The 26,944-nt window shown below is 41.2% G+C and overlaps 1 protein-coding gene across 3 annotated transcripts in view; it reads left to right on the top strand.

Annotated features, from left to right (window-relative positions):
- The window catches only part of ATOH8 (atonal bHLH transcription factor 8), a 139,597-nt gene that overhangs the window by 86,509 nt on the left and 26,144 nt on the right, over positions 1 to 26,944 (top strand). The window contains exon 3 of one of the 3 annotated variants that reach the window (XR_007513706.1): positions 1,204 to 1,407. The exons of 1 other annotated variant lie outside the window; for it this stretch is intronic. Coding sequence is in view for 1 of the 2 variants with exons in the window: in XM_049857616.1 (XP_049713573.1) it covers positions 1,204 to 1,224 (21 nt within the window). In the remaining variant the exon portion in view is untranslated. Of the gene's footprint in view, positions 1 to 1,203; positions 2,228 to 26,944 lie in introns of those variants that run through there. One more of the 3 variants, XM_049857616.1, reaches the window with a different exon arrangement.

Genomic DNA, 26,944 nt, shown 5'->3' with positions numbered 1-26,944 from the left:
GTGACACCATGAGTTACTGCACTGTGTGACACCAACCCTAGTGATGCCACTGGACACCCAGACTCCTGGCAGAGCTGCAGGGGTGCCCTTTGGGTGCAAATTGGTTTGACCACATGCGAGCCCAGCCCCCCTCCCCTCCCCCCCACCGCCCCAGGACTTCCAAGCAGGCACAGTGCTCAGGGACTGAGGATCTGTGAGTGGGGTCCAAGGGGCACAGAGAGCCTGAGGACGTGTCACCTTGTGTGGAGAACCGAAGGTCCAGGCGTCCAGACTGCCCCCCTGAAAAGTGGATGGATGCCACACAGTACACCCTGATCCTGTCCCAGGGACACTGCTTGTCAACCAGGCCCTTCCCGGCCTCCTTCTCTCCAGTCTTCCCTTACACTCTGGAGACCTAGTGGCCTCCTTGCAACTCATTATGAGGCAGTCTATACTGTGTCGCAGCGCCCTCTGCTGGTCAGGGAGGGCTGACACTGGCCGCTCCTTGGCACAGGGCAGGGCTGTCCTCAGGTTCTGAGTGTGGACAGCGTCTCCACAGCCTTGATCCTCTGAGACACTTGTCATAGCCCTGGGCTCAGGCAGGTGGGCTAGACCCCAGCCTGGGAGGGACACTGGCAGGTGGGATGCTCATTCCCATTTTACCAATGAGAAAACAGAGGGTCAGAGGAGCTAAGTAAGTTACTCAGGGTCTCACAGCTATTGAATGGCTACTGAATGGCTGAGCCAGACCCGTCATGCTGTCTCTTGCCACTACGTTGGATAGGATCATGTTGTACTGGAAACGCCACCCTTCTTATTTCATTAAAATCAAATTGATCTGACCCTTGTTCCACCTCTGCCAGGGGGTGTGAGAGGGGCCCCTCTTCCCTGGGACCATGCAAGCTAATCGGTTTGGGGTTAAATTGTCTGTGTGTCTGTGAGATCTTGTCCAAGCCTCAGGGAGCTTCCCAAAATTGGCACCTGCCCACGCCCAATCCTGCCCTGATACCCTACACAGCCCAGCCGCCTCTGCCACCACCCTTCCTGGTGGGCACTTCTACTCCTGGGCCCCTGAGTTCTCTCAAAGCCGCCTCGTTCTCCTCTCCACACCTCCAAGCCTAATTCCCTTAACTTGCCCAAGATCCTAGAAAATAAAAGCAGGAAAGGTAGGTTGAACAGGGAGAGGAAAACACGTCAAGAACAAAAGGCAAATGATTGTTTCAGGAAAAGTTCCTGCCCCTCTGAGCCCTGGGCTGGGCACGTGCCTGTGGACAATGCTGTGCCTTGGAGTGACCTTGGTGCTGCAGCTTGAAGCCAACAAGACCCGGCTCGGACAGGGAGTCAGGTGGTGGGATCGATGGGAAAGTCCTGGGGGAGTTAGTCACCGAATTCCAACTCCCTGACCAAATCGACAAAACTTCAGAAGAGGTATGGAAAATTGGGTAAGGGGTAAATGCCCAGGGAGCCTGGGTTGCAAAGCCAATCTTATCCCTGTTGACATAACCAGTTAAAAACCAGTTGCCATGGAGTAGATTCTGACTCAAGAAGATCCCAGGCGTATCAGAGTAGAACTGTGCTCCACGGGGTTTTCAATGGCTGATTTTTTGGAATTAGATCACCAGGCCTTTCTTCCAAGGCGCCTTTGGTAGAATGTTGTCATAGCAACCATCAAAAGAGCCTGGTGTGTCCAACTGTGACCTCTGGACTCCATAGCCCCCAGATTCAGAGTCCTCAGTCATGGCCATAAACTGCCAGCCCAGTGCCACCAGTTCCCCAAGGATAGCACCGTTTGCCTGCTGGAGAAGGAGCATCTGCTTCTCAAAGGGCCCTTTTCTAATCTGGAAAAGTTTAAGTTTAAACAACAAGGTGATGAAGCTTGCCAGTTAAGCCCCTGAGATCCAAACTTTCATGTTAAATTTAGACGTGACTGGTGTATGTTTTGGAGCCCTGGTGGTGCAGTGGTTAAGCATTTGGCTGCTAACCGAAAGGTCAGCAGTTCGAATCCACCAGACACTCCTTGGAAACCCTATAGAGCAGTTCTACTCTGTCCCATACGGTTGCTATGGGTCGGAATCAACTCGACGGCAATGGGTTTGGGTTTGGTTTGTGATGTTTATTTCTTTAAAATATTTTAATAGTCAAGAGAATCTAACCTACTAAAGATTGACAATTTAACTTGAAGCTTCCAGCTCAATATTTGTAATAGATTTTAGACTTGTGATTTTTAAGTTGAACGGGGAAAGAAAATTTGACTGCATTTCTGTAAGTATTACTGGAGTTTTAAAGAAAAATGGAGCTTCTCTGTATTGATACGTTTTATTTCTTAGATTTATAAGAATTTATTACTTGAAATGATTTTGCTTGCTAGGGTCATAAGTGTGCTTTGTTAGCCAACTGAAGTGCTTACATAGAACATGTAGTGCACTACATTTATAAATGCAGTTAAAAGTCTATCAGGAAATTTAATTAAGTTTGCAAGTGATTTTTAAAGGGAGTTTAGTCTCTTCATGTTGAGTTAGTATGATCATTAATCAAAGGAAGTTGAAAGCTATTCTCATCTTGCTATATTTATAAACAAACTAACAAGATTTGTAGACTGAACATAAATGAAGATAACTAGGTTGATAAAAGGAGCATTAATTTAAAACCCATGTAACTGTAAGCAGTCCTTTCTGGGCTGCCCTTAGACATAAAAAACAGTTCATGCTGACAGCTATTAATACTAACAGCTAACATGGGTGCAGATTTTCTCATTTAAGCTGCCATAGCAGAGGAGAAACGCTAAGCTGGAGGGAAGTTAGTAACCTGCCCAAGGCCACACATTTAGGATGCAGGACACATTGGACTTGAGCCTGGAGTTCTGACTCTAGAGGCTACACCCTTAAACTGCAAAGTCATACCTGGGTTTTCAATGCCTGGGGTTCAGCTCCCCAGAGAATGGGCTCACACTTCCCTAATGTATACTAGCGAGCACTATCTCAGCAGCATCCCTGTCTGCCGAGCCACTTTGGTGACCAGTAGAAACTAGGAGTGCCTGAGTGCCAGATCTGAACCCCAAAGTCCCATTTGTAGACCTGCTCCGTGTCTGTTTGCTGCAAACACAGACATCCTGGTATCAACTAAGGCCTCGTAGCCCTAATAATTTATGTAAGAGATGGTGGTGGTGTTTAACTTTACCATACAGTTCTTAAGCAACAAGATTCAGGTGGGCTTGGTGACTGAGCTAGGGGAGGATTCCATTGTATGCAGATGGATGCAGCAACTGGTGATTTAATAGAAGGGACATAGCAGAGAGGGTGAGTGTGCCTTCGTGTATGTAAGAGTGTTTGCGTCCTGTCGGGCAGAATGCTCCTCAGAAGCAAAGATGGTGAGACTTCATCTTGCTTCTTTTGGACACATCAAGAAAGACCAGTCGCTAGAAAAGGACATCATGTTTGGTAAAGTAGAGGATCAGTGGAAAAGAGAGAGACCTTCCATGAGATGGATTGATATAATGGCTGCAATAATGGGGTCAAACATGTCAGCGATTGTGAGGATGGTGCAGGACTAGGCAATGTCCCATTCTGTTGCGTATAAGGCCGTCATGAGTTAGCACCAATGCTACAACAACTGACAACAAACAGAAGCATGGAGTTGTAGCCAGGACTTCGAACTGGTTCATTCCGGTTTAAACCCCTGCTGAGAATTTGCACTTCTACTGCAGTTATACTGAATCGAAATCTACATTTTTAACAATATCCCCAGATGTTTCTTGTGTATAACTTTTGAGAACCACTGCTCCACTAGTGGTTCTGAGAGTTGGCCCCTAACCAGCAGCAGGAACTTGTTAGAAATACAAATTCTCAGCAGGGGTTCCAACCGGAAGGAACCGGTTCGAAGCCCTAGTTGTAGTAATTGTTGCCATATTGAAGTTTAAATCTGGGTTGTAGGATGCTGAGGAGCCAAAGGGTGGACTTCGCTGGGTCCTGTCTGCTGTCTCTCACTTGTTCTTCTACACCGTCCTCTGGGCTCTTGGGGTGGAAAGTGTGCAAACAGTATTTCCCAGACTCTCTGCCTTTCTTCATGTTAGGTTCTGTCAATGGGAAGCATTGGTGAGAGAGTGGAAGAGGCAGTCTGGAGGAAGCCGTTTTTTGGGTGAGGCACCTGGAAGCAACTCTTTTTTTTTAATAGTAATTTTTTTTTAAATCATACTTTTTTTTTAATTGACTTTAGATGAAGGTTTACAGAACAAACTAATTTCTCATCAAACAGTTAGTACACACGTTTGCTCTAAGACATTGGTTAACAACCCCATGACATGTCAACACTCTCCCTTCTCATCCCTGGGTTCCCTATTACCAGCTTTCCTGTGGAAGCAGCTCTTGTAGCAACCGGAGCAGTGATGGCAGCAACAACAGCTGGTGTGTGTGGGCTCCTGGGTAGCACCATTTCCCTTTGCTTCCTGTAAGTGCTAATCGGCAGGTAGCCTTACCTTCCACTTCTGTTCCTACAGCGATTCCAACACCTTCACCACTAATGCTGTACGTTAAATCCCGTCTGTTTAAAGTGTCTACAGTGATTTCATTCTCTTGTTTTTTGCACTCAGCTCTTTGATTTTAAAACCCGTCCATGATGTAGTACGTTCACCAGGTCTTTTGCTTTTAACTTCATGGAGTGGGCATCGACCACATGACACCTGTCCCCTCTGCCAGAGACACCCAGATTGCTGCCCAAAAGTGCTGTGATAAATATTCTCAAACACGTCGCCTTTTTGGGCTTGTGTGAAAATTTCTCTGGGATAAAAATACGTATCTGGAAGTGAAATTGCTGTCATACGTCGTGGGAAGGTGCACGCTACCTTTGTCTAAGTGCTATAAGATTACGCTCCAGAATAGCTGCACTTCCCACGTACAGGATACTACACATGCTCTTCTCTAACTAGACTTTCCTCAGCTTTACATATGATAAAAATTTAAACCGTTCTGAGCAGAGAATTTTTTTTTTTTTTAATTGAGGTATAAACTACAATCGACTTCTACCAGGGAGAGATTGAAACTGTGCTTGGGAGAGCAGTTCTGGAGTCAGATTGCAAATCTCGCTCTGTCACTTGACCCCTGGACAGCTGCTTAACCTCCTTGTGCCTCAGTTTCCCCAGTCTAAAGAATGGAGATAATAATAGTACTATGGGTTGGAATTGACTTGACAGCAACTAACAACAACCAGGGAGTCCCTGGGTAGTGCAAACTATTAATACACTTGGCTGCTAACCGAAGAGTTAAAGGTTCAAGTCCACACAGAGGCACCTTGGAAGAAAGGCTTGGTGATCTACTTCTGAAAAATCAGCCATTGAAAACCTGATGGAGCACAGTTCTGCTCTGACACACATGGAGTTGCCACAAGTCGGAAGTGACTTGACAGCAACTGATAACTAGATATTATGAGAATTAGATGAGATAATACAAATAATATTGTGCCCAGAATATTGCCTGACATGTAACAAGAACCCAATGAATGTTGGCTGTTTATTATTGTTGGACATTTAGGTAATTTCTAATAGTTTGTTATTTCTCAACAATGCTGCAGCGAAGTGTTCAAGAGTCTAACAGAATGAGCAGATACTTCCACGGGAGTTCTGGCAGCAAACACCTAGATTTAAGAACCTTTGGGCTCAGAACACACAGACCTCTTTAGAAGTAACAGGATCTCTCCAACTGTCAGCTCCACTGCTGCACCATCAAGGCCTGTGGCTGGAAGGGCCCCTCCTACGGTTTCCCAACTTCTGCCGTGCCAAGGTACTTACCATGTGCCAAGGTACTTACCACGTGCCAAGGTACTTACCACGGCCTGCCTGAGCTCCTGGTGGGGGCGGGGTGGGTAGACTCAATAGCCCCTGTCTTAGTTATCTAGGATTTCTATAACAAAAATACCACAAGTGGGTGGCTTTAACAAACAGAAATTTATTTTCTCACAGTTTATGAGCATAGAAGTCTAAATTCAGAGCACTGGCTATAGAAGAAAGCTTTTTCTCTCTGTTGGCTCTGGAGGAAGGTCCTTGTCTTTTTAACTTCTGCTTCCTAGTTCCTTGGAGATCTCCTTATGTCTTGGCATCTATCTTTCCTCATCTCTCTTTTAGCTTGCTTCTTGCTCCTTATATCTCAAAAGAAATTGGCTTAAGATACGCCAGATGCTAATCCTGCCTCATTAACATAACAAACCCATTCCCAAATGGGATTATAATATCAGGTATAAACCAAAACCAAACCCATTGCCATCAAATTGATTTCGACTCATAGCGACCCTATAGGACAGGGTAGAACTGCCCCACAGGGTTTCCAAGTCTGTGATCTTTATAGAAGCAGACTGCCGTGTCTTCCTCTTGTGGAGCTGCTGGTGGGTTCAAACTGCCAACCTTTTGGTTAGCAGTCAAGTGCTTAATCATTGAGCCACCAGGGCTCCTCTAACCACAGGCATAGAGGTTAAGATTTACAACACATATAATTCAATCCATAACATTCCACCCTTTGGATCCCCAAAATTCATGTCTTTGCCACTGTAAAACACATTCACCCCATTGTATCATCCCAAAAGTCTTAAATTAACTCCAAGTCCAAAATCTCATCTTCTGAATCCTCTAAAGCAAATATGGGTGAAACTTAAGGCATATTTCATTCTTGAGGAAACTTCCTCTTCATCTGTGTACCTGTGAAATCGAGACTACAAGTTATCTATTTTCAAAGTACAGTGGTGGAACAGGCACAAGGCACAAGGTAGACATTTCCATTACAAATGGGGGAAATTGGAGGAAAAGAAGGGATAACAGATACCGAGGAAGTTCCAAACCCAGCAGAACAATTTACATTAGCTCTAAAGGTTTGAAAAGAATCATCTGTTTTCTGAGACATCCAGGCAATGGCCGTGCCCTCCAGGCGATGGGTATCGGCCATGCCCTCTGGATTCTGGGTGGAGGCTCCAGAGCCCAGGGCTTCAGCTCCTCCTTTCCGATTCACTGGGACAGCAACTCTGCCTCATCAGATACCATTCTTCTGCCCCTTGGGCATGGCAGCCCTGCCCCTCAGCTTTGGGCAGCAGCCCCATCCTCTTAGCCAAACTGAACAGCAGCCCCACACTCTGGAGTTGAGTTGATGAAGACCTAACTCTTTGAAATGTAGGAGGCCGTGGCTCTACCCTTTGACAATCCAGGGGCTGTGGCCCCACCCTTTGAGACTGAGGCAGCTCTGCTTCCACTGCTCCTTCCAACAGTTCTGCTGATGTCTGTGCTGCTCCAGGGATGGCCCTTTTCTTTTCTTGGAAGACAACAGATGTAGCTTCTTTGGCCTGTTTCCTGCCTGTAGAATTCCAAAAGGCAGACAGTGTTCTTTCCTTTCATTCTTTCTCTGTCTCCTTCAGTCTAGGGTGATGGGTTTTCTGCTGTGGCAGTTGGGTAGATCCATCAGTCACAGCGATAATCTTTTTAACAAAAGATTGTGTAGCCTCGTCCTTGGTGAACATTCTAGGACACGTGTCCTTAGTTTGTACAACAGAATTTTCCAACACTTTTTCTATTTTCATTTTGTACAGTTTATTTTTAAATCTATCTCATTCCTTTCACATTTTACTATAAGCAGCAAGGAGAAACTCTGTGGCCCCATTAAGACCTTGGTTAGAAAATTCCTTAGCCAGATATCCAAGTTCATCACTTATAAATTCTACCTTCCACCAAATATTTTTCTTTGCCATTGCATAAAAGCGTCACCCTTCCTCTATTGTCCAATCACATTTATCATTTTCTTTTAAAGCCTCACCAGAAACACATTTAATGTCCACATTTCTAGCAACATTCTGTTGCTGATGCCATATGTATTCTCTAAGATGATTGAGACTTTCTGTACAGCTCTCCTCACTTCCTCTGAGCTCAAAGAAGCAAATGAAGACGACTTCCAGTTTTAGCTCTGATGTGTAAAGAGCCTGAAAGGCATCACTCCTGCCTTCAAAACAAAACAGTCTGAACAAACTGAAAATCAACAATTGTTTTTAGATCCATGAGAGAATTGAGGTCACAAGGCAGCACCCCTCCCCCCCAAAAATTGGAGAGACAGACAAATACAGAGGATCATAGCTGAGATCAGCTTGCCAGCAGCAGAAACCACTGGAACCATAAACTGACACATCACGTCTGGCTTGCAACAAAAATTTACGAGGCATGCTAAAAGGCAAGAAAACACACACACAGAAGCAAAAGCGAACTTTTTTTAAAAAATAATTTTTATTGTGTTTTAAGTGAAAGTTTACAAATCAAGTCAGTCTCTCACACAAAAACCCATACACACCTTGCTACACACTCCCAATTACTCTCCCCCTAATGAGACAGCCCGGTCTCTCCCTCCACTCTCTCCTTTCGTGTCCATTTCGCCAGCTTCTAACCCCCTCCACCCTCTCATCTCCCCTCCAGGCAGGAGATGCCAACATAGTCTCAAGTGTCCACCTGATCCAAGAAGCTCACTCTTCACCAGCATCCCTCTCCAACCCATTGTCCGGCCCAATCCATGTCTGAAGAATTGGCTTCGGGAATGGTTCCTGTCCTGGGGCAACAGAAGGTCTGAGGACCATGACCACTGTGGTCCTTCCAGTCTCAGTCAGACCATTAAGTCTGGTCTTATGAGAATTTGGGGTCTGCATCCCACTGCTCTCCTGCTCCCTCAGGGGTTCCCTGTTGTGTTCCCTGTCCAGGCAGTCATCGGTTGTAGCACCATCTAGTTCTTCTTATTTTCGGATGATGTAGTCTCAGGTTTATGTGGCCCTTTCTGTCTCTTGGGCTCGTAATCACCTTGTGTCCTTGGTGTTCTTCATTCTCCTTTGATCCAGGTGGGTTGAGACCAATTGATGCATCTTAGATGGCCAAAAGCGAACATTTTTAAGAGACAAAGCAAGCATTAGAACCAGGCTCAGATATGCCACAGATTTGGAATGATCATACAGGGAATTTAAAATGACCATGATTAATATGGCAAATATTAGAAAAAAAAATCCAAAATAAATAATTTAAGATTCCACCTTAGGAAACTAGTGAAAGAAGAGCAATATAAACCTAAAGGAGCAGGAGAAAAGAAAAAAAATTTGAGCAGAAATCAATGAAATTAAAAACAGAACATCAATAGAGAAATTGATTAAACTACAGCCTGGTTCTTTGAAAAGATCAATAAAATTGATAAAACTCTAGCTAGGCTAACCAACAAAAAAGGAGAGATACAAATTACTAATATCAGCAATTAAATATTGATCCTATAGACAACACAATACTGAAAGAAGAACAAAATCGGAGGACTGATACTACTAGACTTCTAAGACTGTAGAGCTACAATGATCGAGACAGTGTGGTACGGGTGAAATAAAGACAAATAGATCAATGGAATAGAACAGAGAGCCCAGAAATAAACCCATACGAATATAGTCAACTGATCTTTGAGAAAGGAACACAGGCAGGCAATTCATTGGAGGAAGGATAATCTTTTCAACAAATGGTCTTGAAATAATTGGATATCTGTTTGCAAAAAAAGAAGAGCCTAGACAGAGATCTTACATCTCCCACAGAAATTAACTGAAAATGGATCAGAGACCTAAATGTAAAACACAAAGCTATAAATTTCTAGAAGCTAACATAGGAGAAAACCTAGGTGACCTTGGTTTTGGAGATGAATTTTTAGATACAACAACAAAAGCATGATCCCTGAAAGAAAAAAATTGATAAGTTGAATTTTATTAAAATTAAAAACTTCTTCTCTGTAAAGGACACTGTTAAGATAACAAAAGGACAAGCCCCAGCCTGGGAGAAAATATCTGCAAAACATGTATCTGATAAATGACTTATATGTAACTGCTAAAACTGAACAATAAGAAAACCAACAACCCAATTAAAAAATGGGCCTAAGATCTGAACAGACACTTCATCAAAGAAAATATACGGATGGCAAGTAAGCACATGAAAAGATGCTCAACATCATATGTCATTTGCAAAAAACCAAACCAAACCCATTGCTGTCAAGTCGATTCTGACTTATAGTGACCCTATAGGATGGAATAGAGCTGCCCATAGGGTTTACAAGGCTGTAATCTTTAGAAAAGCAGACTGCCACATCTTTTTCACAATGAGCAGCTGGTAGGTTCGAACCAACAACCTTTTTATTTGCAGCTGAGGGCTTAACCACCAGGCGCACCTTATGAGTCATTAAAAAAAAAAAGGGGAACCAAACCCATTGCCATCGAGTTGATTCCGTGTCACAGTGGCCCTATAGGACAGAGTAGAACTGCCCCGTAGGGTTTCAAAGCCTGTAATCTTTACGGAAGCAGACTGCCACATCTTCCTCTCATGGAGCAGTGACCTTTCAGTTAGAGCCGAGCATTTAACCACTGCACCACCAGGGCCCCCACAAATTTATTTGAGTTGAGAAAAGAAATCGCCATAAATACAAATACTGACCTACAACATGTAAACTGCCACAAAAGATGTCCTGGGTCCCGAGGAACCCGCAGAACGTTATTGTCTTCAGAAGCATGAAGAAAACTGGAACACATTTTTTTTTTTTAACAGCTTTGTTAGGATCCAAGTCACGTAGCATACAACTCACCCACTTGAAGTGTACACTTCAATGGCTTTTAGTGTATTCACAGAGCTGTGCGGCTGCCACTACAATACATTTTAAAACATTTTCATTACTCCAAAAAGAAACAGAGAACTCCTTAGACATCACCCTCCTATCCCTCATCTCTCCAGCCCTAGACACTTAGCTACTTTTTGTCTCTGTAGGTTTGCCTTTTCTGGACATTTCCATTGGAAATGGACATGAAACCAACTTCATTCTTTTGCACGTGGCTGTCCTGTTGTTCCAGCACCATTTGTTGGAAATACCATTTTTTCCCCTACTGAATTGTCTTAACACTTTTGTTGAAAATAATTGTTTGATTGTAAATGTGACGGTTTATTTCTATTCCTTTGATTTATATGTCTAGATTTATGTCAGCACCACAGGGTCCTGGTTACTCTAGCTATGTAATAAGTTTTAAACTTGGGAAGTATGATTCTCCAACTTCATTCTTTTTCAAGGTTTTTTGGTTATTCTAGGTCCCTTGAATTTCCATATGAATTTTAAGATCAGCTCGTCAATTTCTGCAAAGACGTCAGCTGGGATTTTGATAGGGACCGTGCTGAATTTGTTGAACAATTTGGGGAGTACTGTTATCCTAAAAACGCTATATCTTCCAATCACCAAATGAGGTATCTTTCCATTTATTTAGGTCTTTAATTTCTTTCAACCAAGTTTTATAATTCTCAGAGTATAAGTTTTGCACTTATTTGGTTAGATGCATTTCTGGATATTACTGTAATTGAAACTGTTTTCTTAGTATTACTTTCGGTTTTTTTCATTGCTACTGTATAGAAATAAAATTGCCTTTTGTACATTGATCTTGTATTCTGCAACCTTGCTGAATTTGCTAATTAGTTTCATATTTTTTAGTGAATTCCTTAGGATTTTCCTGTACAATATCATGTCATCTGCAAATATAGTTTTACTTCTTCTTTTCCAACATGGATACCTTTTATTTCAATTTCTTGTCTAACTTCCCTGGCTAGAACCTCCAGAACAATGTTGAATAGAGTGGTGACAGCAGACATCCTTGCCTTGTTCCTGATCTTTGGAAGAAAGCGTTTAGTCTTGACCAGTAAGTGTGATGTTACTTGTTGCCGTTGAGTCGATTCTGACTGCGACCCTATAGGACAGAGTAGAACTGCCCCATAGGGTTTCCAAGGAGCGCCTGGTGGATTCAAACTGCTGGCTTTTTGGTTAGCAGCCAAGCTCTTAACCGCTGCGCCACCAGGGCTCCAAGTATGGTGGTGCAGTAGTTAACAACTATGGCAAGCTACAGCTGCTAACCAAAAGGTTATCAGCTGCAATCCGCCAGCCACTCCTTGGAAATCCTAGGGAGAGTCCTACTCTGTCCTATAGGGTCACTATGAGTTGGAATCGACTTGACGGCAAAGGGTTTTAAGTATGAGGGTTTTTTGTAGGTGACATTTATCAGGTTGAGGAAGTTCCATTCTATGCCTAGTTTCTTGAGTGTTTTTATCATGAAGAGGTGTTGAATTTTTCGAACCCTTTTTCTGTGTCTATTGAGATGATCACATGGATTTTGTCCTCTATTGATGTGGTGTATTACATTAATTGATTTTCAGATGCTAGAACAAGCCTCCATTCCTGGGATAAATACCACTTGGTGGTGGTGTATACTCCTATTAGCATTAAAAATCCTCAACAAAATACTAAAGTATTAAAGTCTATTTGTCTGATATGAGTATAGCTACTCCAGCTTTCTTATGATTTCCGTTTGCATGATATGTCTTTCTTCATCTTTTTGCTTTCATCCTACTTAAATCTAAAGTGTAACTACTGTAGACAGTTGAATCTCTTTTTTTTAGTCCAATCTGACAACTGCCTTTTGATTGAAATGTTTAATTCATGCCCATTTGATGTTATTCTTGATATAGTTGAATTTATGCTATTTTATTTTCGTTGTATTAATGTCTCATGTCTTTATTGTTCCTCTAGTCCTCCTTAACTGATTTCTTTTGCAGTAAGTGAATATTTTCTAAAGTAACATTTTAATTCCTTTAGTATTTTTTTCACTCTGTATTTTTTAGTTATTTTCTTAATAGTTGCTCTAGGCCTTACCATATACATCTCAGCTTGTCAATCCTGATATTTATCAGGACTGACTTCAGATTTATAATAACTTAATTCCAGTTAGATAAGGAAACATTACTCTTATATAGCTCTTGTTCTTTCTCTTCCTCTTTTTGTGCTATTATTGTTATATAGATTACATCTAAATATGCTACAGACCCAACAATATATTGTTATAATTATTGCTTATATAATTTTTGTCTGTTAAAGAAGCGAAGCAAAGAAAGGAGAACTAGCTAACCAATTGTCTTAGAGTCAATTCTGACTCATGGTGATTCCATGTGTGTCAGAGTAGGACTGTGCTCCACAGGGTTTTCAATGGCTGATTTTTCAGAAGTAGGTCACCAGGTGTTTCTTCCCAGATGCCTCTGGGTGGACTGGAACCACCAAATTCTCAGTTGGTAGCCAAGTGCTTAACTATTTGCATCACCCAGGGACTACTAAAGAAAGGAGAGCAAGCATATATTTTCAAGGTTTGTTATATTTAATTCCGAATTTACCATTTGGGTTTGAGTTATCATCTGGTGTTATTTCCTTACTCCAACACAACTCTGCTCCCACCCACCTCCTCTGTGCTGTTATTGTCAAACATATTACATTTCTATGCTATAGGTCTAGGAATAAAACTACATACATATTGTTTTAGGCAATTGCTTTTTAAGTCAGTTAAGAAAGAAGAAAATGTGCATTTATATTTTCTCTCATAATTATCTTTACCAGTTGTTGTTGTTGCTAGGTGTTATCAAGTTGGTTCTGACTCGTAGTGATCCTATGTGTAACAGAATGAAGTGCTGCCCATCCTGTGCCATCCTCACAATAGTTAGTATGTTTGAGCCCATTTTTGCAGTCACTGTGTTGATCCATCTCAGTGAGGGTCACCTTCTTTTTTGCTGACCCTCTACTTTGCAAAAAACAATGTCTTTCTTCACCGGTTGGTTCCTTCTGATGACACGTCCAAAGTAGACAAGATGAAGTCTCACCATCCTTGATAAGGAGCATTTTGGCTGTACTTCCTCCAAGACAGATTTGTTCATTCTTCTGGTAATCCAGTATTCTCCGCCAATACCACAATTTGAATGGGTCAATTCTTCTTTGATCTTTCTTTTTCACTGTCTAGCTTTCTCATGCATATGGGGTGATTGAAAATACTATGGTGCACCTTGGTCCTCAAAGTGACATCTTTGCTTTTTAACACTTTAAAGAGGTCTTTTGTGCCAGATTTGCCCAATGCAGCATGCTACTTCATTTCTTGATTGCTGCTTCCATGGGTATTGATTACTGATCTAAGAAAAATGAAATCTTTGACAACGTCAATTTATTTGCCATTCATCGTGATGTTGTTTATTGGTCTGCTTGTAAGGATTTTCATGTTCAGGTATAATCCATACTGAAGGCTGTAGTCTTTTACTTTCATCAGTTACGTGCTTCAAGTCGTTTTTACTTTCAGCAAGCATAATTGTGTCATCTACATATCTCAGGTTGTTAACGAGTCTTCCTCCAATCCTGATGCTGCATTTTTCATTTAGTCCAGCTTCTCAGATTATTTGAGAACACATACTGAATAAGTAAGGTGAAAGAATGCAACCCTGTTGCACACTTTTTTTCAATTTTAAACAATCTCTACCAGTGCTCTTTGTTTTTTCATGTGCAGTTTAATTTGCTTCTGGAATTACTTGCTTTTAGCCTGAAGAACTTCTTTCAGTATTTCTTGTAAGGTGGGCCTACTAGCAATGAGTTGTTTCAATTTTTGTTTATCTTGGCATGTCTTTCCTTTGCCTTCATTTTGAAAGATGGTTTTGCTGGATACGAGATTCTTTGTTGGTCCAAGGACACAAATAGGTTGAAAGTGAAAAGATGGAAAAAAGTATTTCACACAAATAATAACCAAAAAAGAGCCGGGGTGGCAATCTTACTATCAGACAAAGTAGACTTTAAGACAAAATCTGTTAGAAGAGGTAAAAATGACATTATATAGTGATCAAAAGGGTCAATTCATCAAGAAGATTTGACAATAATAAATACATATACACCCAACATCAGAGCACCTAAATATACAAAGCAAACACCGATAGAATCAAAGGAAGTAATAGATAGCACTACAATAATTGTTGGAGACTTTAATACACCACTTTCAGTATTGGACAGAACATCTAGAAAAAAGATCAGTAAGGAAAGAGAGGACTGAATGACACTATAAGCCAACAAGACTTAAAGGCATATATGCAACTGTCTACTCAAAGGTAGGTAATATACATTCCACTTTTTTTTTCTCAGTGCACATGGATTATTCTCCAGGATAAACCACATGTTAGGTTACAAAGCAAGTCTTGATAAATTTTAAAAAGATTGGATTCATACAAAGTGTTTTTTCTGACCACAATGGAGTAAAGCTAGAAATCAATAACAGGAAAAAACAAAACAAAACAAAACAAAAAAAACTGGAAAATGCACACACATATGGAAATTAAACAACATACTATTAAATTACCAACGGGTCAAGGAAGAAATCAAAAGAGAAATCACAAATTTCTTAGAGTCAAGTGAAAATGAAAGCACAAGATACCAAAACTTATGGGATGCAGTGAAGGTAGTACTCAGATGGAAACTTATAGCAATAGATGCCTACATGAAAAAAGAAGATCTCAAATTAACAGCCTAACTTGACACTCCAGAAACTATAGAGGAGAGCAAACTAAGCCTAAATCTACCAGAAGAAAGGAAATAACAAAGATCAGAGCAGAAAATAAATTAAATAAAAAAGAGAAAAACAATAGAGAGAATCGATAAAACCGGAAGTTAGTTCTTTTAAGATCAATAAAATTGACAAATCTTTAGCTAGGCTGACAAAGAAGGTGAAAATAACCAAAATAAGAAATGAAAGAGAGGACATTACAAGAGAATTAAGATAGAATATTATGAATGACTGTATGACAACAAATTATATAACCTAGATGAAATGGACAAATTTGTAGAAGCACATGATCTACCCAAACTGTCTCAAGAGGAAATAGAAAGCCTCAACAGACTTATAACAAGTGAAGAGATTGAATCAGTGATCAAAAACCTCCCAACAAAAAATAAGTCCTAGAGAATAAATCTTAGCAGAGACGTAAAAGACCTACACAAGGAAAACTACAAGGCACTACTGCAAGAAACCAAAAGGCACTTATGTAGGTGGAAAAACATACCTTGCTCATGGATAGGAAGACTTAACATTGTAAAAATGTATGTTCTACCAAAAGCCATCTATAGATGCAATGCAATTCTGATCCAAATTCTAATGACATTTTTTAATGAGCTGGAGAAACAAATCACCAACTTCATATGGAAGGAAAAGAGGCCCCGGATAAGTAAAGCATTACTGAAAAAGAAGAACAAGGTGGGAGGCCTCACTCTACCTGATTTTAGAACCTATTATACCACCACAGTAGTCAAAACAGCCTGGTACTGGTACAACAACAGACATACAGACCAGTGGAACAGAATTGAGAACCCAGATATAAATCCATCCACATATGAGCAGCTGGTATTTGACGAAGGCCCAAAGTCAGTTAATTGGGGAAAAGGCAGTCTTTTTAACAAATGGTGCTGGCATAACTGGATATCCATCCGGAAAAAATGAAACAAGACCCATACTGCACTCCATGCACACAAACGAGCTCAAAATGGATCAAAGACCTAAACATAAAGTCTAAAATGATAAAGATCATGGAATAAAAAATAGGGACAACATGGCATAAACAGAATACAAAACATTACTAAAACCTATGCTCATCCAAAGACGTCACCAAAAGAGTAAGAAGACCACCTATGGACTGGGAACAAGTTTTCAGCTACGACATTTCTGATCAGCGCCTGATCTCTAAAATCTACGTGATTCTCCTAAAACTCAACCACAGAAAGACAAATAACCCAATTAAAAAAATGGGCAAAGGATGTGAACAGGCACTTCACTAAAGAAGACATTCAGGCCACTAACAGATACATGAGGAAATGCTCACAATCATTAGCCATTAGAGAAATGCAAATCAAAACTACAATGAGATTCCATCTCACTCCAACGAGGCTGGCATTAATCCAAAAAACACAAAATAGTAAATGTTGGAGAGGCTGTGGAGAGACTGGAACACTTCTACGCTGCTGGTGGGAATGTAAAATGGTACAACCACTCTGGAAATCTATTTGGCACTTCCTTAAAAAGCTAGAAATAGAACTACCATACGATCCAGCAATCCCAGTCCTTGGAATATATCCTAGAGAAATAAGAGCCTTTACACAAACAGATATATGCATACCTATGTTCATTGCAGCACTGTTTACAAGAGCAAAAAGTTGGAAGCAACCAAGGTGCCCATCAATGGATGAATGGGTAAATAAATTATGATATATTCACACAATGGAATACTACACATCTATAAAGAATGATGTTGAATCCATGAAACATTTCATAACATGGAGAAATCTGGAAGACATTATGCTGAGTGAAATCAGTCAATTGTGAAAGGACAAATATTGTATAAGACCACTATTATAAGAACTGGAGAAACAGTTTAAACAGAGAAGAAAATATTCTTTGGTGGTTACGAGAGGGGGGAGGGAGGGAGAGAGGGGGTATTCACTAATTAGTAGATAAGTGTCATTTCAGGTGAAGGGAAAGGCAATACACAATACAGGAGAGGTCAACACAAATGGACTAAACCAAAAGCAAAGAAGTTTCCTGAATAAACTGAATGCTTCAAAGTCCATTGTAACAGTGACAGGGGTTTGAGGACCATGGTTTCAGGGGACATCTAAGTCAACTGGAGTAATAAAATCTAATAAGAAAACATTCTGCGTCCCACTTTGGAGAGTGGTGTCTGGGGTCTTAAACGCGAGCAAGGGGCCATCTAAGATGCATCGATTGGTCTCAACCCACCTGGAGCAAGGAAGAATGAAGAACCCCAAAGACACAAGGTGATTATGAGCCTAAGAGACAGAAAGGACCACATAAGCTGGGGACTACATCAGCCTGAGACCAGAAGAGCTAGATGGTGCCCGGCCACAACCAATGACTGCCCTGACGGGAACTCACCAGAGAAGCTCTGAGGGAGCAGGAGAGCAGTGGGATGCAGACCCCAAATTCTCGTAAAAAGACCAGGCTTAATGGTTAGACTGGGACCGCAGGGACCCTGGAGGCCATGGTCCCCCAGACCTTCTGTTAGCCCAAGATGGGAACCATTCCCAAAGCTAACTCTTCAGACAGGGATTGGACTGGAATAAAAAAAATAGGGGATGGAAAATGATACTGGTGAGGAATGGGCTTTTTGGATCAAGTGGACACATGAGACTATGTTGGCATCTCCTGTCTGAGGGGGAGGTGAGAAGGCAGAGGGGGCCACAAGCTACCCGAACGGACACGAGGAGAGACAGTGGAGGGAAGAACTGTGCTATCTCATCAGAGGGAAAGCAATTAGGAGTGTATGGCAAGGTGTAGAAAACCCTAGTGGTTAAGTGCTACAGCAGCTAACCAAAGGGTCAGCAGTTCAAATCCACCAGGGGCTCCTTGGAAACTCTATAGGGCAGTTCTACTCTGTCCTATAGGGTCGCTATGAGTCGGAATTGACTTGACGGCACTGGGTTTGGTTTGTTTTTTTTTTTGGCAAGGTGTATGTAAGTTTTTATATGAGTGACTGACCTGTTTTAAACTTTCTCTTAAAGCACAGTAAAAAAAAAAAAAAGTCCTGGACCAGATGGTTTCACTGGAGAATTCTACCAAACACTTAGAGAAGGATTGACAGAAATACTGTTTAAACTCTTCCAAAAGGTAGAGAAGGAAGAAATATTCCCTAATTCATTCTGTGAAGGAAACATAACCTTGACACCAAAACCAGACAAAGACACCACAAAAGAAAATTACAGGACAATATCTATTATGAATATAGATGCAAAAGTACTCAAACAAATACTATTGAACAGAATCAAACAGCACAGGAAAAGAATCATACACTATGAACAAATGAGATTTATTCCAGGAATGCAAAGATGGTTCAACATTAGAAAATCAACCAACATAATACACTGTATTCATAGAACAAAGGAAAAGAACCATATGATTATCTCTATGGATACAGAAAAAACATTTGATAAAATCCAACACACCTTCTTGATGAAAACACTAAAGAAGATTGGAATAGAAGGGAAATTCCTCAATATGAAAAGCCAACAGCCCACATTATACTTAATGGAGAAAGACTGAGTGCTTTCCCTTTGAAACTGGAGATAAAACAAGGGTGCCTGTTCTCACCACCTCTATTCAATATTGTATTAGAAGTCCTAGCCAGAGCAACAAGACAAGAAAAAGAAATAAAAACTATCCAGATTGGAAAAGAAGAGGTAAAATTATCTCTATTTGCAGATAACATGACCTATATATAGAAAATTCCAATGAGTTTGCAGCAAAACTTCTGGAGCTAATAGAGGAATTCAGTAAAGCTGCAGGGTACAAGGTCAACAAACAAAAGTCAGGTGAGTTTCTGTACACCAGCAATGAGAAATCTGAAAGGGAAATGGGGAAACAAGTCCATTTACAACAGCATCTAAGAGAATAAAATAACTAGGAACAAATTTGACCAGGAATACGAAGGGCTTATACAATGAAAATTATAAAACACTCCTAAAGAGATTAAAGAAGACTTAAATGAATGCAAAGATGTTCCACATCGATGGATTGGAAGATTTAATATTGTGAAGATGTCAGTACTACCCAAAGTGATCTGTAGATTCAGTGCAATCCTGATCAAAATTCCAACAGCCTTCTTTACAGAAATGGAAAAACCAATCCTCAAATTTATATGAAAATGGAAGCGGCCGTGAATAGCTAAAGCAATGTTGAAAGAGAAGAACAAAGTAAGAGGACTCACACTTCCAGATTTTGAAACATATTACACTGCTCCAGGAAACACTGGTGGCATAGTGGTTAAGAGCTATGGCCGCTAACCAAAAGGTCAGCAGTTCGAATCTACCAGGTGCTCTTTGGAAACCGTATGGGGCAGTTCTACTCTGTCCTGTAGGGTCACTATGAGTGGGAATCAACTCAACAGCAATAGGTAGTAATCAAAACAGGTTGGTACTGGCATAACAATAGACACAAGACCAATGGAATGGGATTGAGATTACAGAAATAAACCCACATATCTGTGGTCAACTGATTTTTGACACGAGTGCTAAGTCCATTCGATGGAGAAAGAAGAGTCTCCTCCATAAATGGTGTTGGGAAAATTGGATTTCCACAATCAGAAAAATGAAATGGGTCCATGCCTCACACTATACACAAAGACAAATTCAAAATGGATTAAAGACCTAAATGTACAAGCTAAAATTCTCAGAAGAAAATGCAGGGGCAAGACTGTTGGGCCAAGATTTTAACAATGTATGATCTAATATGATAACAAAAGCACAAACAGCAAAAGATATGATAAATAAATGGGTCCTCATAAAAATTAAAAACTTTTGTTCATCACAAGACTTTACCAAAAAAGTAAAAAGACAAGCTACCGACTGGGAGAATATCTTTGGAAACCACATAGCCAATAAGAATAAACCAAATGCATATAAAACTTTGACAGTTTAACAACAAAAAATACAATAACCCAACCAAAACATTGGCAAAGGACTTGAACAGACATTTCACCAAAGAGGACAATGGACACCAAACACATGAAACGATGCTCAATGTTATTAGCAATTAGATGCAAATCAAAACCACAATGAAATACCTTTTCACTCCCACTAGGATGGCTAAGATTAAAAAAACAGAAAATAACAAATGCTGGCAAGGATGTGGGGAAATTGCTGGTGGGAATGCAAAATGGTACAACCATTGTGAAAAATATTGTGGTTGTTCCTCAAAAAACTAAAAATAGAACTATCATATGATCCAGCAATTCCACTCCTACACAAATGTTCATTGCAGGACTATTTACAATAGCCAAAAAATGGAATGACCTAAAAATGCCAATCAACAGATGAATGGATAAATAAAATGTGGTACATAACATACAATGGAATACTACTCACCCAACAGGAGAAATGAAGTCTTGATATGTGCTACTATGTGGATGGAGCTTGAAGACATTATGCTGAGTGAAATGAGTCAATCACAAAAGGTCAAATATTGTATGGCCTCACTTATATAAAAAGACAAAGAAAGGCAAATGTTTAGAGACCAAAATTTACTAGTGGTTATCAGGGGCAGGAGGGAGGGAGAAATTTTGGTTTATGGTGATGGAAAAATTGCGTTGATATCATTGCTGTTGTTGTTAGGTGCCGTCAAGTCAGTTCCGACTCATGGCAATAGGGTTACACAGTCGATTATTTTAAGTGCTGTCAGTAAATTGTACACCTGTAAAAAGTTGAATTCACAAAAGTTGTGTGATAGACATATTTATAACAATGACAAAAAAAAAAAAAAGAGTAGTTGCTGGGGCCGCTTATGTACATCAGTCCTCATGAGATCTGGTTCCTTGGTTTGGGGTTTTAATGTCATGGTTTCATTGGACATCTCAGTTAATTGGCCTAAGGATATATTCTGTGCTTCTATTTTACTTCCTAGTTCATTGTGTAGTTCCTAGGGTCTTAAAAGCTTGCAAGTGGCCATCCAAGGCTCAACAATTGGTCTGTGTTCACATGGAGTAACAGAGAAAGGAGAGTCAGGAATAGGAAGAGGAAATGGAATGTGTGTCTAATTGCCTCTATGAACAACTGCCTCCTTTGTTATGAGACCAGAAGAACTGGATGGTGTCTGGCTACCATTACTGAACATTTTGATCAAAGATTCTATAGAAGAATCATGATCAAAAGGGGGAAATGTAGAACAGAATTTCCAATTCTTATGGACTCCAGAATTTCTGAAGCCATGGAGGATGGATGAACCCCTGAAACTATTGCCCTGAGATAATCTTTAAACCTTAAGCCAAAACTATCCCCTGAAATTTTCTTAAAACCAAACAATAGTTTAGCTTAGCTAATAAAACATATCTGCCTTGAGCACTATACTCTTTTAAGAACTATCTGTATAGGATCAAATTGACAACAGCAACTTGAAAGATTAGATAGGAACCTTAGGGAGCAGTGAGTTTATATGTTAATGCAGGAGGAACAACTCAGAAAAGGATGGTGAGAATGGTTGTACAACTTGAAGAATATAATCAATGTTACTGAATTAATTGTACATGTAGAAACTGTTGAATTGGTGTATGTTTTACTTGTGTATAGCCTCAACAACAAAATTTAAAAAACAGGATTCTTGGTTGATAGCTTTTTTTTTTTTTCTTTCAGCACTTTGAATATGTCATCTTACTGCCTTCTGGTCTCCATTGTTTCAGATGAGAAATCAGCTGTTAATCTTTTGGGGGTTCCTTTACCTAAAAAAAAAAAATTTTTTTTTTTTTGTATGTAATGAGTCATTTTTATATCATTGCTTTCAAGATTTTTCTCTTTGTTTTTGAATTTCAGCATTTTTACTATGATATCTCTCAGTGTGGATCTCTGCATTTATCACTGAGCTTCTCAGATGTGTAGATTATTTTTTCAGCAAATTTGGGACATTTTCAGTCATTGTTTCTTAAATATTTTTTCTATTCCTTTCTCTTTCTCCTCTCCCTCTGGTATTCCTACTACACATTTGTTGGTGCACTTAAAGTTGTCCCCCATTTCTCTGAGGCTCTGTTCAGTTTTCTTCATTTTATTTTTTTTGTTCTTCAGGTTACATAATCTCTATAAATGTATCTTCAGGTTTCTTCTGCCAGTTCAAATCTACTGTTGAAGCTGTCTAATGAATTTTTCATTATGATCATTGTACTTTTCAACTCCAGAATTTCCATTTAAAAAAAAAAAGTAATTTTCATTTTATTGATATTATCTACCTGATGAGGCATTGTGTTCATACCTTCCTTTACTTCTTTAAGCATGAATTCCTTTACTTCTTTGAACATATTTATAATGTCTACTTTGAAGTATTTATTAAGTCTGATACTTGGTCTCTTTCAGAGGAAGATTTGTTCCCTGATTATTTTCCCTTTCATGGGTCACATACTTCTGTTTTTCTGCGTGTCTCAGAATTTTTTGTTGAAAATTAGACATTTTAGTTATGTAATGTAGCAACTCTGGATACTGATTCCCCTCTCTGGGGCTTTTTGTTGTTGTTTGTTTTGTAACTTGGCTAGACTATTTTAGTGATATATATTTCACCTGCAACATGAAGATTTTGGTGTTGCTACTCAGAGGGTGCGATCTCTGGTATAGTCACTCTGGGATGACAGTGGTTTTATCAGGCCTTTCTTTGGCTATTTCTCTGATCTCTGTGTTAAGCATTCTGCTTCATTTGCTATTACACACCACCTTTGAAAAATTACTGACACTTATTTTTGACCATGTACTGGGCTTAAATTGCTCAGCAAGTCTGATCCAACTAAATTTGGGCAGGGGTAGTTTTTAAGGTCAGGCTTTGAGATTTGTGCTGACCTCGGGAGGGCCCTTCTTAACTGTCTGTTTGCCTGCTTCTCTCTGATGAACTAGCTGGCCTGTGGTTTAGCTTGTTGCTCTTACTTCAAAGGAACTTTTGTTTTTGAGAGCACTCTTAGGCTTGAAACTCCCCCATAATCTGTCTCAAATAAAATCAGTACCTTTTGGGAGAGTTTTGGAGTCTCTGGGAAAACTCTCTAAGCCACTACCCTGGGCGCCAGGCAGGGCAGTAGCCTCCGGTCTTCTCGTCTTGCCTCTTGCAGTGTGGAACCCTGCCCTATGAGTGAGTTGGGGTGAGGGAAAAATACATATGACAAATTAACATAGAAAAATATTTAGCTCCACTAATATCTAAGACATTCAACTCAAAATATGAAGATATCATTTGTCTCTTATTAAGTTGTCAAAAACAGAGGAGTAATAGGATTGGCTCCAGGACTGTCAAGGCCATGTGTAAGCAGATTCTTTCCTACATAGTCGGTGGGAGTATAAATTAGCGTAGCCATTTTGGAGGGCAGTTCAACAACATGCACCTATTGCTGTTGTTGTTGGCTGCTATCGAGTCGGCCCCTAGCTCATGGTAACCCCATGTACAATGGGATCGGATCTTTGTGATTTGCCGAAAGTAGATTGCCAGGTCTTTCTCTCTAGTCTGTCTTAGTCTGGAAGCTGTGCTAATAAAACATGTTCAGCATCATAACAACACATAAGCCTCCACTGACAGACAGAAGATGGCTGTGGATGAGGCGTCTTGGCCAGGAATCAAACCCAGGTCTCCCATGTGGAAGGCAAAAATTCTACCACTGAGCCACCATTGCCCCTGCAAGCCTGCTATTAGGAACTTAGCCTAAGAAAAGGATCTGACAAGAATTCAAATATATATAATTATTTATAATACTTAAAATTAAAACAACCTAATTGGTCTTAAGAAAATTATGGTATATTCAAACATAGCCTTAAAAAGGATTAGGTAAATCTATATGTATTAACATATATATATTAAAGGTGGGGAAGAGTATATTATGAAGAAATATGGCCCATATGATCCCATCTGGAAAATCTAATTTGTCTACAATCATTCTAATTATATATACGTGCATGCAGAGAAAAAATAGCCTGGGAAGATAAGTCTTAAACTCTTAATAGTGGGTACCTCAATTAGAGTGGAAGCATGAATAACTTTAATTTTCTTATTCTTGTCTTTCTGTGTGTGTATGTGCTCAAATATATCTACAATACCCAAACCCATTGCCATCGAGTTGATTCTGGCTCATAGCAACCCTGTAGGACAGAGTAGAACTGCCCCATAGGGTAAATCTTACAGCCCCAAGGCTGTAAATCTTTACAGAAGCAGACTGCCACATCTTTCTCCTGTGGAGGGGCTAACGTGTTCAAATGGCAGACCTTTTGGTTAGCAGCCTAGTGCTTAACCACTGCACCACCAAGGCTCCTCTGTATCTACAATTCAAAAAAATCCAAACCCGTTGAGTAGATTCTGACCCAGAGTGACCCTACAGGACAGAGTAGATAGAACTGTTCCATAGGGTTTCCAAGAGCAGCTCGTAGATCCGAACTGCCGACCTTTTGGTTAGCAGCCATAGCTTTCAACCGCTACTTCACCAGGGCTCCCCATATCGACAATAGGCATGTATTATTTGCGTCATAAAGAAAAAATACAAGAACACAAGTTGTGTTTCTTCCTGAGGGCAGTCTAGGAGCCCAGGACTGTGGGTGGTTAGGACAGAAGGATCAAGAAGAGTCAAGGCAGGGTGGGCTCTGAAGGGTCCATAGGAGCTCCATTTCCTCCCAGAGCCTCACACTTCTGGGCCATCAAGTTAACAAGTGATGAAGCTGGATATAAGAGACACTGCAGAGGAGAGTCCTTCTGACCCACCAGCAGATGGACGTGGGGTGAAGAAGAAGAAAAGAAGACATGGTGGCTCTCTGAGGCTGAGTCCTGGTACCTGTGCGATGTACCTTTCAGCTGAGTCCTTCAGTGGAAGAGCTGTGTCAGCTCTGGGATGAAGCATAGCATTTTCCTTTGGAGTCTGAGGTTCAGGCCAGCTGGGGAGGGGGCCGTGTCCTGGAGGAGGTGGGCGTGCTGGAGTGGGGCTCTGGAGACTTGAGGGGAGGCCCCACTGCAGAGCAGGGTATGGGAATAAAAAGGACAGAGTCGAAGGTGAAGGGATGGGGTGAATGACTGGAGTGGATGATCACCAAGGAAGAGAGTACAGTGAGAAGGAGAGAAGAGGATCAGGGGCAGAAACTTGTAAGGAAGAAGGGGAACCCAAGGAGAAGCTGCCTGACAGGAAGGTCCAGATAGTGCAGAAAGGAGAGACATCTCCAACCAGCTGACGAGGATGTGGGAGCCAGCAGGGGGACGGCTGTTAGAGGAATGAGCCAGATCCAGGGAATGGGGAGGATCGGGAGTCCTGTGCTGCGAGAATTGTGCACTGAGCCTCATGGACACTAGGTGGCACAGTGGACCATTCTTTTTTATTAAAGAGCAAGTGCTGGGGACCCACCAAGGCCCTGTTTAACAGACAAGAAGCCCAAGTTGATTTGCTCCAAAGCATACAGGGTGTCATGGCAGAGGTAGGGCTACCTTCTTGCCTTCTGGTTCCTGGTCCCAGGCTCTCTCCAGTCACCCCCAAAGAGAAATTTAGAAAACTGGCTGTAAGAATCGTAGGTCAGAAGGCAGCCTGGAGCATCGTGAGGCCCTCCTGAGCCAGGCAAGGGGCGACTCCCGACCATGGCCTCCAGCACACCCACTTTTCAGTTTTGCCCACAGTGAGAGCACCTCCCTTGGTTTTCCCATTCTCTCCCTGCTTCCAGTCCATCAGCCCCATTCTCCTTCACCCCAGACAGTGATGTTTTTTAGCATACTGAGTTTCTATGCAAATAACGCCATTCTATGTTTTTGGGCAACCCCAGTATATCATTTTCCTAGATGTGCTATGCACGTTATATGCATGGGCACTTTATGTGAGTGTGTTATTTGTGGAAAGTATGGTAAGTTGGATCAAGTCCTCCCCCATTAACACCCACCAGGGGCTCTAAATTGCTCTTTCCCCTAGGGTTCACCTCCTTAGCCTGGCTTCTAGGGCTTCATCCCACATAATTGCCGCACCCTTAGCCTGTACTTATCTTTTGGATTTGGTTTGATACCTTTTGTTGTGCTTTATCACCTCAAAACGAAAAGCAAAACAACTGCCATGAAGTCGAATGTGACTCATGGTGACCCCGTGGGTGTCAGAGTAGAACTGTGCTCCATAGGGTTTTCAATGGATGATTTTTTTGGAAGCAGATCACCAGGTCTTTCTTCTGAGGCATCTCTAGGTGGATTTGAACCGCCACTGTTTTGGTTAGCAGCCACACACATGAACCATTTGCATCACCCAGGGACTCCAACCATCCCTTAGGCCACAGACTAGACTTCCGCTACATCCCATGATAAGCTCGCCGGTGTCCTGGACTCACCTTTGAACTGCCACCTACCACCTCTTCTCCTCTAAACTGAAACTCCAGGAACAGGGTCCATTTTGTCTGCAGCCTCTCCAGTCAGGGTGTCATAGGGAAATGTACTGGGGACAGCCCTGCTGGGTACCAAGTTACAGCCAAAGGTGTCTGTCTGGAGCTGTGGGCAGAGCACCAACTGCTGCCAGAGCCTGAACCAAGCGTGGCATGCTCAGCAGGGCCTGTCTCCTCCTCACCACAACTCTGTGGTTACCCCGAGGAACAGAGTGTCCTAC

Source organism: Elephas maximus, chromosome 17, assembly GCF_024166365.1.
Source record: "Elephas maximus indicus isolate mEleMax1 chromosome 17, mEleMax1 primary haplotype, whole genome shotgun sequence".
Taxonomy (NCBI): Eukaryota; Metazoa; Chordata; class Mammalia; order Proboscidea; family Elephantidae; genus Elephas; species Elephas maximus.
Note: the sequence above shows the minus strand (reverse complement) of the source record. Positions and strands in the feature narration are given on the sequence as shown.